Source organism: Callionymus lyra, chromosome 3 (genome assembly GCF_982586985.1).
Source record: "Callionymus lyra chromosome 3, fCalLyr1.hap1.1, whole genome shotgun sequence".
In the NCBI taxonomy this organism is placed as follows: domain Eukaryota; kingdom Metazoa; phylum Chordata; class Actinopteri; order Syngnathiformes; family Callionymidae; genus Callionymus; species Callionymus lyra.
Genome location: NC_141820.1, coordinates 20114691 through 20125889, shown reverse-complemented (window position 1 = coordinate 20125889; position 11199 = coordinate 20114691). Strand labels below are relative to the sequence as shown.

Here is an 11199-nt window from a genome sequence, read left to right as displayed (position 1 = left end):
GGCCTCTCTCTCTCTCTCTCCTTCTAATTGGCTCTCGCTTCACGTCAGAGCATCACTGCAAGACCCTGGAAACATGTCACTCATCATGTCTGTCGATCAGATCCAACACAATCACTCAATCATCGTCTATCAGTTATTTTACATTAAACGAAGTTAATGGAATTCTGAGAGTTAATTGTGTTCTGAAAAATATCAACGTGCGTGTTTTCGTGACGTTGGCATGGAATCGGGAGCATTCGGTCGGTTTCATTTTTTAATGCTTGTGTCTTTCTTTTTTTTTTAACGAGTGCAGCGTTAGCCTATTGATTTTTGAATTGTATTAATTGCGGACAAAAAGCGTAGTGTCTTTGTTAACTACAACTCCCATGATGCATCTGTTTTCATGACGTAACTACACGGCCCACAATCGTTTCAACCAATCAGGAGAGGGTAATTGGCGAGCGTGACGTAGTCTGACCTCAGATTCAAGCTATTTTTTCTGAGCGAGACAGCGGCTGGCGGCGCCATATTGAAAGACAAAATCCGTGTCGGAAAACGCGAAATATACAAAATTCGGCACCATGTTGTACCTAGAGGACTACCTGGAGAGTAAGTACCGGTCACTACACGGCTAACGAAGTAGCCCGCGCTTCGTATAACGTGTAAATGTTTGCGTTAGAAGGCGATACGTCCTTCGGTGTGTTAGCCTAGCCGCGTTAGCATGGTAACCGTTTTTTCTTGTCTCGCAGTGATCGAGCAGCTTCCCATGGATCTCCGCGACAGGTTTACGGAAATGAGGGAGATGGACCTGCAGGTTCAAAGTAGGTGCTGCACCCACAACAGCATCTCCCCGAGGATTCAACAATAATGTTTCCACAATTACAAATTGAAATAATAAAAAAGTTAGTAGTATAAATTAGTGATTTAAAAAAAAAAAAAGATTTTTCATTTTTCAATTTAAATGATGAAATTGAAGGCATTATTTAATTTGACATCACATAACTATACATTAATAACGTAAAATATAAACCTTAATTTGTGATTAAATGCTTAAATAGAAACACAAAACTGCAATGATAAGTAAATCATTTTGACAACTTATTACACTTTTAACGTGTGTCATTGGTGTTACTGTGGTAATGCATCTTTAAGAAAACAAAGTTTACCTGAAATAAACACATGCACTTGTCACATGCTTAAGGTACAAATATTTGCAATACTACTGGTTAAACTAAAGTTAAACGGCAAATTAGATTACTGTCACAGAATCTTAAAAAAATGCAAAATACAAACTATTCTAAACTCTGTCGTTTTCTCTCTCGTTGTGCCAAACAATTCACAACACAATACTTGTTTTTTAATACCCAGCATATTAGATTTATAACAGTTTTTGCACGTCATGAGATGACATTTTTGTAAAATGTATTACAATGCAATTATTCATTATTTTATATCACTTATTCTTTTGAACATTTTCATCATTGATTGCTTGTCTTTAACCATGTTTTCTTGCTCAAGCTCTGTTTAATCAATAAATTCCTTTCTCAGATGCTAGCGATCAACTGGAACAGAAGGTCGTCGATTTCTTTGCCAACGCGAAGAAGAACAAACCAGAGTGGCGAGAAGAGCACATGGAGCTGATCAAAAAGGTGAAGATCTTTTAAGAGAAGTGGAGGATTTTATCACTGACGTTGCTCATTGAACTGTCGCAGGATTATTATAAAGCGTTGGAGGATGCTGACGAGAAAGTCCAGCTGGCCAATCAGATCTACGATCTTGTAAGTGAGAGATGCCTTCTTTTATGCTGGTATTTATTATTATTATAGTTGTTTTAAATGTGATGTTTTTTGCTTATTGTTTGAAATGGCTTAAGAAAATGTTAACACAAAACAAAAGTGTTGCTTTTTGTAATTCCTATTACAAAAATTAATTTTTTTCTGTAATGTTTGCTTTTTTTTTTTCCAACAGTCATGTAGTCTTGTAGTACAACTGTCGTAATATTTGTATAATGTTCTTCACAATATTACTTTGCCTGGACGACCCAGTCTGTGAGGGTCATGTGACCAATGACATGCATTTACGCTATTCCAACACAAGAGGAGCTATACACTTGCCTTAATATACCTATAAATTAAAAAACAAGTGAGGGCAGATTTTTCAACAGAAATTGGCACATTTGTGAATCTTGCGTGTTCAGGTGGATCGTCACCTGCGCAAACTGGACCAGGAACTGGCCAAATTCAAAATGGAGCTTGAGGCTGACAATGCTGGTATAACAGAGATCCTGGAGCGACGTGAGTCAAGTTGTCACTTTCCATTTACGTTTGTGGCGCTGACAGGTTCTGACGTCTGACTCGACTTTCAGGTTCTCTGGAGATGGACAGTCCATCTCAGCCGGTCAACAACCATCACGTCCACTCGCACACAACCGAGAGTAAGACTGGTTTATTTCCCGTGTCGCCTGACAAGTATTACTTGTTATTTAGCTCTGCTCGTTCTGTCTTGTTCACAGAGAGGAAGTACAGCGCTCCCACTCATCACTCCACTGATCACATCCCAGAGAAAAAGTTCAAGTCAGAAGCTCTGTTGTCCACACTCACTTCAGACGCCACCAAAGAAAACACTCCAGGTAAACCTTGTTTGGACGCTAACCTCACGTAAAACATTTGCTAATATGGTTTTTGCCTTAAATGATTATATCTTATGATAAAAACAGGTTAATTTTAAAGTTAATTGGGTTAATTACTCCATTTTTAATAACAATTTAACCATAAAACGATGACTGTTCAGATTTGTATAATTAATGTGAATTTTTCAATATTACACCGCTTACAGCAGTTGTGGCAAATAATATTGATGAATAATCAATATTCCATCATTAAGATTTTTTTAATCGAGTCCCACCCTTTAAAAATAATGTCTTGGAAATTGCCTCAATAGTTTTCCTTCCCAAATACCAAAGTCATATACTTGCACCAGTTTTATGTCATGAGCAGGGCCTGTGAATCATCAACTTCTTCAAGATACAAAGTATATCGATGTTGGTTCAAAACGCTTTGTTCACTGATGTCAGAGTCCATCACAATGAATCTTGATTCAGGAGCCTGCGACTCATGTGGTATGATGTATTGATTGTTGCGACACAATCATTGACATCAGCTCGACAGACATCTTAAAAATCTATATTCTTCGTTAAAAAGAAAATCATAATTCAGGTTTATTGCAGCAAATTATGTTTTTATGTTGCATGAGTTTGTTTGGGACATTAATGATCGGTGGTTCAATGTCTGTGTTGTAACTGTCTAATTATTTTAAAGTATAAACATCATCATTTATAAATTAGATTGAAATAATTATTTTAATCATACCTCACTATATGTTAACCCTGGATTTAAAAAACAATCATTTGTTTGTTTAAAATTGCATGACTAGAATGTGGTTTTGTGACCAGTAGGTGTCAGCGGTCTATTTCAGGCCTGTTTGTCGACTGCTGTCACTAACCCTAACTGACATCCATCTTTGTTGATGCCCGCAGGCTGCCGCGTCAACAGCGCTCAGTCGTCCACTAACAATGTCTACAACGTCAACTCGTCTCAGCCTCTGGCCTCCTACAACCTGAGCTCTCTCCCGGCCGGACCCGCTGCAGGAGCCGGGGCCATCACCATGGCGGCGGCTCAGGCGGTGCAGGCCACGGCGCAGGTGCGCGTCTGCTCAGCCAGGTGGAAGGTGTCGTCGTCACGTGACCGACTGTGTTGTTGTGCAGATGAAGGAGGGCCGCAGGTCATCCAGTCTGAAAGCCAGCTACGAAGCCATCAAGAACAACGACTTCCAGCTCAGCAGGGAGTTCTCTCTGTCCCGGGAGAACTCTGGGTACTCCTCGTCCGCTCTGGCGTCCACCCTCACCCAGACCCTCGCTCCGGCCTCCTCCGACACCCGAGGACGCAAGTCAAAGTAAGACCCCTTCCTCTCCATGTTTGTTTAGGAATACTGCAGCCTTTTAATCTTGTCTTTCTTTCTAGAAGCAACATCAAGTCTTCCAACCATCAGTCGTCTTCCTCGTCCTCCTCGTCGTCACTGTCGTCCTGCTCGTCGTCGTCGGCTCTGGCGCAGGAGCTGTCCCAGCAGGTGTCGGTGCTGCCCGAGGCCGAGGCCAACAGCCAGGTGGACTGGACCTACGACCCCAACGAGCCCAGATACTGCATCTGCAACCAGGTATGGCCTCCAGCACTCTACTGACTAGTCCTCGCAGCTTTATACTCAATAAAACAATCTTTCTCTGCAGGTGTCTTATGGAGAGATGGTGGGCTGTGACAACACAGACGTGAGTGTCTTTCTTTCCTCCTCCCTTCAGTCTCTCCATCACGCAGAAATATGTTCTCACAAACCACTAAACTATCAGATACTAACAGGGTCTTCCTTGTGTCCAGTGTCCCATCGAGTGGTTCCACTACGGCTGTGTGGGTCTGACGGAGGCGCCCAAAGGGAAGTGGTACTGTCCTCAGTGCACGGCTGCCATGAAGAGGAGAGGAAGCCGACACAAATAAACCTCGCTGCCGGGGCTGAGGGTCAAGGGACTTGCTGCCACACCGGGAGACCCAGGACGTGTCTCTCCAAGTTCAAGAGTAGATACATCATGGAGCTTCTGTTTGTTTACAAGGAGTCGCAGTTGATGCTGCTATTGGACGGACCAACCAGGTCAGAGGTCGTCATATTAGATGCACAGTGAGTCTGGAGAAGGTTTCAGTGGAAATGTGACTTTTAACAGTGAAATTGTCTTCAATGTGTTTCCTCCAAATGATCTGAATCTTTTTTTTTTTTACTTCACGAAAAAGTGTTAAACCTGAGATTTAATTTCAAATCTCTGGAGTGTGTGTGTTTTCAGACTTTCTGTGCCGACTGTTTTCAAGATGTTTAAAAAAAGGAAGGCCAATTAAAGTTCCAGATGTTTTAGTAACTGTTGTTCTTTTTTTCCTTGAGATTAAAGCAGGATTTTCAAAACGATTGATTGACAAGCTGCTTGTCCAATAACAAGCCAGTGTTGTAGGCGAGGTTCAAAGGTATCACAATAAGAATCAAAACACGTGTGTTTAGCTACATTTATTGATCTGGATTCACAGTTGGCTTAAGGTTTTAAACCTGCCAAAGCAGGTGTTTTTATTTTTAACTTAGTTTGTTAAAAAATGTTTATCTATAATATTTATGTACAATTTAAATAAATGTAACAGTATCCATGGTTCTGGAGGAGCGGTCATGTGGTTTGCTGAAACCAAAAGAGAGTTTCAGTCACACATGAGTAAAGTGATGTAGAGAAGTAAACGCTCTCACCAGCAGGGCTCGTCCTTTAGTCTCTATGGGCAGCAGGAAGTTCCCCAGAGCGCACAAGACACACGTCACACAGAACGGACTGAGCGCCTTCACCACCGACTGAGACATCAGCACCTGCGGGGAGTGGGCGCAGCGGTTAGCCTCAGATCTGACCTGGAGTCAGCCCGAGCCGGGGTCTCACCTGAGCGATGAACGGGGCGATCATGCCTCCGATCCTGCTGAAGGACGTGCAGAAGCCCATTCCCAGAGAGCGGGCCACGGTGGGATACACCTCGGCCGTGTAGATGTAAACCACGTTGAAGTTCATGGAGACGACGGCGCGCAGCAGGAACAGCAGCACGGTGAAGCCGAACCTGCAGAGAAAAAAGAAAGTGTCAGCTGGTGAGAGAAATAAGACGAACTTCAGAGGTCCGTACATGGTGGAGCAGATGTTGAGCATCATGAAGAACACCGCAGTCAGCAGCTGCAGAACCGTCAGACTGATCCTCCGTCCGAACACGTTGAGAAGTGCGATGTTGATGGGGATCACTGGCGGGTCGGAGCAGAAGGTGGATCATCATGGCTGGACTACGTGGACGCTCCCAAAAAACACTCACGTGCAGATTCCCCCAAACAACTGATGAGCAGCGTCTGGTAGTCGTTCATAGCGAAGGGGATGCAGTAACAGATTCCATCCTCGTGCTTGTGCTTGACCTGGTGTTCCCGGTCTGGGTCAGTGACGCACAGAAGGTTCTTCTCCAAGAGCTCCGAGCTGCTCAGGACCGACCCGTAGTAGATGAAGGAGGCGACGAACCTGGAGCGAGACACGGACACTACTGTGGAATCAATTCCAAAGAGAAAAGTTTGTGGCGAGCGTGGGACACCCTGGAAAGGCCACTAGTCCAACACAAGACACATAAAAATAGACAATAGTTTGATGAGTTCACTGAGAGGGAACTGGATTAAGAAAGAATGATAGGAAACCAAGTTTGGACTAACAAAGCAGCTAAAACACATGAATATTTGACTCGTTATTTGGCAGAAACACATTAATAAAAGTTTTTTTTGTCAATATGTCACAGTTTTAAAGAATCTTCTCAGTTGAATAATTTATGCGATTTTAAAGTTCTTACCGTGTAATAAAATTGGAAAAATACAGTTCAGTTTTTGTCATTCAAACTGATATTGCGGTCATGTTGAACATCTAGAGAAAAGGTCAGAATCACCGACTCGTGGCACATTGGTAACAATTCCTCAGCCATAAAAATCGAAATCGATCTGGACCTACCATGTATACCAGAGCAGCAGCGTGGTCCTCCTGAGTTCTGGGCTCAGCAGAATCCTCCAGTTGCCTCGCTCTTTCTGAAACACCAACACTCCCATCAAACAACGAGCGCCGACAAACCTCTTCCTGCTTGACCCTGAACGCACCACGACCGGCTCCACCAGCTGTCCCGGGGGAAGATGCGCCCCGTTCATCCTGGCGATCTTGCACAGGGTGTTGAGAGCAGCCTGGTGGTTTCCCGCGGACACGTTGTAGCGAGCCGACTCTGGGATGTACTGAAGGCGAGAACGAGATGTGAGCAGGCGGTCGGGGGGACGTCGTCGTCGTTGGATCCCACACCTTGAAGAGGAAGATGAGGATGATGCTGGGCGTGACGGAGAACCGGATCATCCACCTCCAGCCCAGGGTGGGAACCACCAGCATGCCCAAGACGATGATCAGCATGGAGCCGATCATCCAGAAGATCTGTGAGGAGGAGTTTCACCAAAGGATGTGGAGGTTGAGCGGAAACACAGTGAGTGTTTGGAGTCGGACTCACCGTGGCCAGAGGAAGCAATGTCGCTCGGTGCTTCGCTGGAATGAACTCGGTCTTCAACACAAACCTGAAAGAAGAAAAGCTAGAAATCAGTGTGTGAGTGTGTGTGTGTTAACTGTCTTTGCTAGACACTCTGTAGCAAAGATTTAGTGTGTGTGTTCTAGGTGTGTGTTTTGGCGAGAAACAAGTGATACAGGAACAAGCATATATACTGTATATATATTTGCGTATTGTCGAGTACTTGACTCTGGTGTTGCCGAATTTACAGACCAAAATACCTTCGACAAAGTTGTAACTTCTTTCATTTGTTTTGAAACCAAAAGTCCAAACATCAGCTTTAAAAGCCGCTGGAGTCGACTGTATCCTCTCGTCCTCAGTCATAATTAGGATATTGCTGGATTTCATTGTTTCTTAAGCTGTGGGGGACATACTGACTGCTGCCATCGAGCGGCACAGAATGAACATTTGAATTTTAATTGTAAATTTAAAGAAAATCTATTATTATTATATTGTTTGTTTTTTATTTAATTCACACTTAAAGGGATGGTTCACCCAATTCGGTGATGGCCTGGGATCGCTAAAAACAGACTTATTAAATGTTTTAAAGTCCGTCTTTTTAGACAAAGATGAAAGACGAAGACACCTGGGCTCCAGCCGCTACATTAAAATGAACAAACATTTTTGTCTGTAAGTGTAAAAAGGAACAGATTACTCTGAAAATAATCCCAACTCTTAGTTGAAAGTTTAAATTGTGGGTGAACTATCACTTTAATTTAAACATAAACCATAAAAAAAAAACCTATGATGAAAAATCAAACGTCATTTGATAACAATAATATGTTGGATGATGTTTCCTCTCACCCCTGAGACACTCCGGCCACTCCACAGCCCACCATGGTGCGCAGGAAGATGAACCAGCCGTATGTAGGGGCGAACGACGTGAGGAGAGAGAAGTAGGAGCTCCACACAAACCCTGCAAACGCCACCTGACAACACAAAACAGTTACACACAAGTTCCACAAAACAACTTCTTGCTCACCTTCCAACGCCCATATCGGTCAGCCAGGTATCCGCTCACGACTCCAAACGACATGAAGCCCAGGAACACCATCTGCAGGACGGAAGAAGAAGACGAGCGTCACCTGAAGTCCATCCAGCTGAGACACGAAGAGGACCTCACCGTGGACACCAGCGCCACCTCCCAGTCGTTCAGGTGCCACTCACAGCGGATCTCGGGGGACACCACGGCCAGCAGCATGATCTCCATGGCCTCCACGATCTTGAGGGGGAGAGAGAGGTTAGAGCGCCACCTGCTGCTTCACGGCGACGGCGTGATTCTTACGCTGGTGCTGCCCATTATGAGGAACAAAAGGATGTGAAAGCGTCCGAAGCCGATGGTCTCCACGGCCTGCTCCACCGTGAAGGTCTGGCCTTCTGAACATGACACCGAGCAAATAAAAATCATGTAACCCTCAAATAACCCGGTGATTTGAACAGTTCACATGGTTAGTTTCTTTTTAATTGATGTGGAATTCCTAAAAAATATGCTTAAGGTACGTTCATGACGGTTCTGTGCTATCAGATGGGTTTGAATCTTCTACATCAGGGGTCTCAAACTTAACTTGGGGGCCACCAATCCTTGTTGTCAGGTATTTCTTCCGTTTAATCCTAATTTGATTTATATTTTGAGTCTTTGTGTTTATGTTAAATGTAGTTTAACTATTTAATCAAAGCAATATCAATGCGACATTTGATAGCATTCCTTGTACATCGAATAAGAGTGCCTTGCTTGGCCGCCCAGACATCAAAAGGAGGTATTTTGTCAATTGAAAGAATTTTTAAATTGCAGAGGTTTGATTAAACTCTTTTTTTTCCAAGACTAAGATCTTTTCATAGTGTTTTTAATTTCTGTTTAAGTGCAAAAAGTACAGCATGTTTACATATTACATATTCCTAAGTTGTAGCCAATTTTATCTTGACTTTTGCACTTTTTTAGTGTGATATTAATAATGATGCGATATAATGTCCATCCCAGGTGAGTTGTGCACTGCTGGTTTGTTAAAGACTTTTATTTTTACAGTTTAAAAGTTCAATTAATCTCATCATAATATGCCGGCCTGGCCTGCCGGAGTCTAATATATGATTTTATTCTATGAAAGGTTTTGTTGGTTATACTACACAATGACTTCTATAGTATTACCCAAAATGCAAATTGCAATATTGCTTAAAAAACAGTCCGTTAATGGCCCACAGGCCACAAAAGTTTGGGACCCCTGTTCCAGATAGAATCAAACTTGGACAAGTTATAGTTTAAAATTTTGCGCCATGAATCCGATGAAGCTCTCACCTTTTTCATGCTTCCCTCTCCTCGCATCCTCAAATGGTGTCCAATTCAATTCCACCTCCTGAAGGTGGATAGCGCTCACCAGCTCCGTCTTCATCCTGTCAGTCATGCTGAAACAGAAATAAGGCGTCGATCAGAACTATTTCTAAGTTTAAAGACGACTCTGGTAGTTGATGCTTCGGTCTGTCTGCCTGCCTAAAAGTAATTACCCTGAACAAATCCACCGCAGGAAAACCAAACTAACAAGTCTCACATCTCTGCAACATCAATATTTACACACAGAGGTGCAGCACAAACTAACTCTTGCAACCGCAAACTTTAAATCCTGCTGTGTCACCTCAGACCCAGTCAACACACTCCTGACCCGTTCTTACTCGACCCACAACTCAGTCAGTTAACATTAGGATTTTGTGTGGGTTTTCTTCAACAGAAACCAAAAAGAAGGGAAACAAATATTAACAGAAATATCTTGACCTGCTTGCATTTTGATACCGTCGTTAAAACCTGTTTCTGTAAGAACTATTTCTAAACAATACTCTGACGTCATGAGGGCCGCAAAAATGTTTAAAAATAGCATGAATATCAAAACTTCTTGTAATAACCAGTATTAACAGTAGTAGCAGCACAACTAGTAAGATTGGCTTCAAAAATACTCAATAATTACACATGTGGAACTTTGAATTGCATTATTGTATATGATTATTTTTAGTATTTTAAAGTGAATCTGCGAGAGTATAAACGCAAATATCATGATGTGGAGAAAAAAAAGAGTTGTTTATTAAATGTGCAGCAAACCAAACGATTTATTTCTTTCAACCGTGTTTATTAGCAGCACAAACACGCAGCGACAGATTCTACTTATGATCGAGAAAATACGACGACACTGTAAATAAAGTAAAACATATATATTATATATAAGCAAAACAAACTTTACTTACTTGACTGCAGCTCATTTCAAACCTTGGAAAAACATTCTGAAGACCCTCGGCAGGTTTTTCCGGTGTTTCTTTTTACCTGCTCAGGTAAATCCGGAAGTGTCATCACGTAGCGCTTCCCTTCTGCCGGAAGTTGCTCGAAAGAACCGTAGATAAATAAAAGTGAATAAATTAAATAAGACTTCAATTGAACTAATTTAATTGATCTATTATTTTAATTTATCTAAGTTTCTTCAGGGAATTAAAATATGAAGATAAAAGAGTCGGCATCCATGAACGTAATTCCAACCAATCAGATTGTAATCTGTTGATTGACATGTAAATGAGGCGTTTGATTGACGCCGAGTTTGTCCGGCTTTTAATTTGAATGTGAAATTAAAATGTGAAATTAAATATATTTAAATTGAGTTTTTCTTGACATTTCACGTCACCGTAAGGATTTTTATTTAAAGTTCCAAATGGGTTTTTTTTTTTTTTCACATGCCTCACAGTCCCATTGTGTTGCTTATAATTACAATTCCTGGTTTAGAATAATATTAGTTAAAGGATTCATTAGATATTAAACACTAAAATTGCATTTATTATTCTTGGTTATTTTTTGCGTGGATAATTTTTGAAGTTACAATTATGTATCAACTGTATTTAAAGGGGAAAAAGTTTGGTTATTTCCTTTTCACAATATATGAGAAGGGATAAATGACGACATTTTAAATAAGATTTAGTGAATAAGAGTTTGATAAGAGAAATTATGAATAAAAAAGAATAGAAGATGTATTTGATTGTGTTTTAAAGGATGAACACGGCAACTATCAGTTGT

The 11199-nt window shown here is 41.7% G+C and overlaps 2 protein-coding genes across 2 annotated transcripts; one reads left to right on the top strand and one right to left on the bottom strand.

Annotated features, from left to right (window-relative positions):
• The first annotated feature begins 431 nt into the window (after positions 1 to 431).
• On the top strand, positions 432 to 4933 carry ing3 (inhibitor of growth family, member 3). The gene is made up of 12 exons (XM_087786904.1): positions 432 to 588; positions 729 to 800; positions 1528 to 1628; positions 1692 to 1757; positions 2177 to 2273; positions 2345 to 2413; positions 2492 to 2608; positions 3515 to 3678; positions 3743 to 3930; positions 3999 to 4191; positions 4262 to 4300; positions 4407 to 4933. The coding sequence occupies exons 1-12, from the start codon at positions 561 to 563 to the stop codon at positions 4521 to 4523; spliced, it is 1251 nt and encodes a 416-aa protein (XP_087643030.1). The 5' UTR covers positions 432 to 560; the 3' UTR covers positions 4524 to 4933.
• Positions 4934 to 5061: 128 nt separating this feature from the next.
• On the bottom strand, positions 5062 to 10476 carry svopl (SVOP-like). Its single transcript, XM_087785806.1, has 15 exons — positions 10386 to 10476; positions 9451 to 9557; positions 8446 to 8537; positions 8284 to 8382; positions 8143 to 8214; positions 7965 to 8089; positions 7107 to 7170; positions 6908 to 7033; positions 6715 to 6843; positions 6572 to 6645; positions 5901 to 6097; positions 5721 to 5832; positions 5486 to 5657; positions 5305 to 5418; positions 5062 to 5239 (listed from the first exon to the last, which is right to left on the bottom strand). Exons 2-15 carry the CDS (start codon positions 9554 to 9556, stop codon positions 5228 to 5230), a joined length of 1494 nt encoding a protein of 497 aa, XP_087641932.1. The 5' UTR covers position 9557; positions 10386 to 10476; the 3' UTR covers positions 5062 to 5227.
• Between the last annotated feature and the right edge of the window lie 723 nt (positions 10477 to 11199).

Excerpts from the sequence above, each read along its gene's own strand:
- svopl (XM_087785806.1), bottom strand. The coding sequence starts at position 9,556 with ATGACTGACAGGATGAAGACGGAGCTGGTGAGCGCTATCCACCTTCAG. Across the intron at positions 8,215-8,283 it reads AGGTGGCGCTGGTGTCCACG|ATGGTGTTCCTGGGCTTCAT; the intron begins GTGAGGTCCTCT and ends TCCGTCCTGCAG. Across the intron at positions 5,419-5,485 it reads TCGCCCCGTTCATCGCTCAG|GTGCTGATGTCTCAGTCGGT; the intron begins GTGAGACCCCGG and ends CACTCCCCGCAG.
- ing3 (XM_087786904.1), top strand. The coding sequence starts at position 561 with ATGTTGTACCTAGAGGACTACCTGGAGA. Across the intron at positions 1,629-1,691 it reads ACATGGAGCTGATCAAAAAG|GATTATTATAAAGCGTTGGA; the intron begins GTGAAGATCTTT and ends GAACTGTCGCAG. Across the intron at positions 1,758-2,176 it reads CCAATCAGATCTACGATCTT|GTGGATCGTCACCTGCGCAA; the intron begins GTAAGTGAGAGA and ends TTGCGTGTTCAG.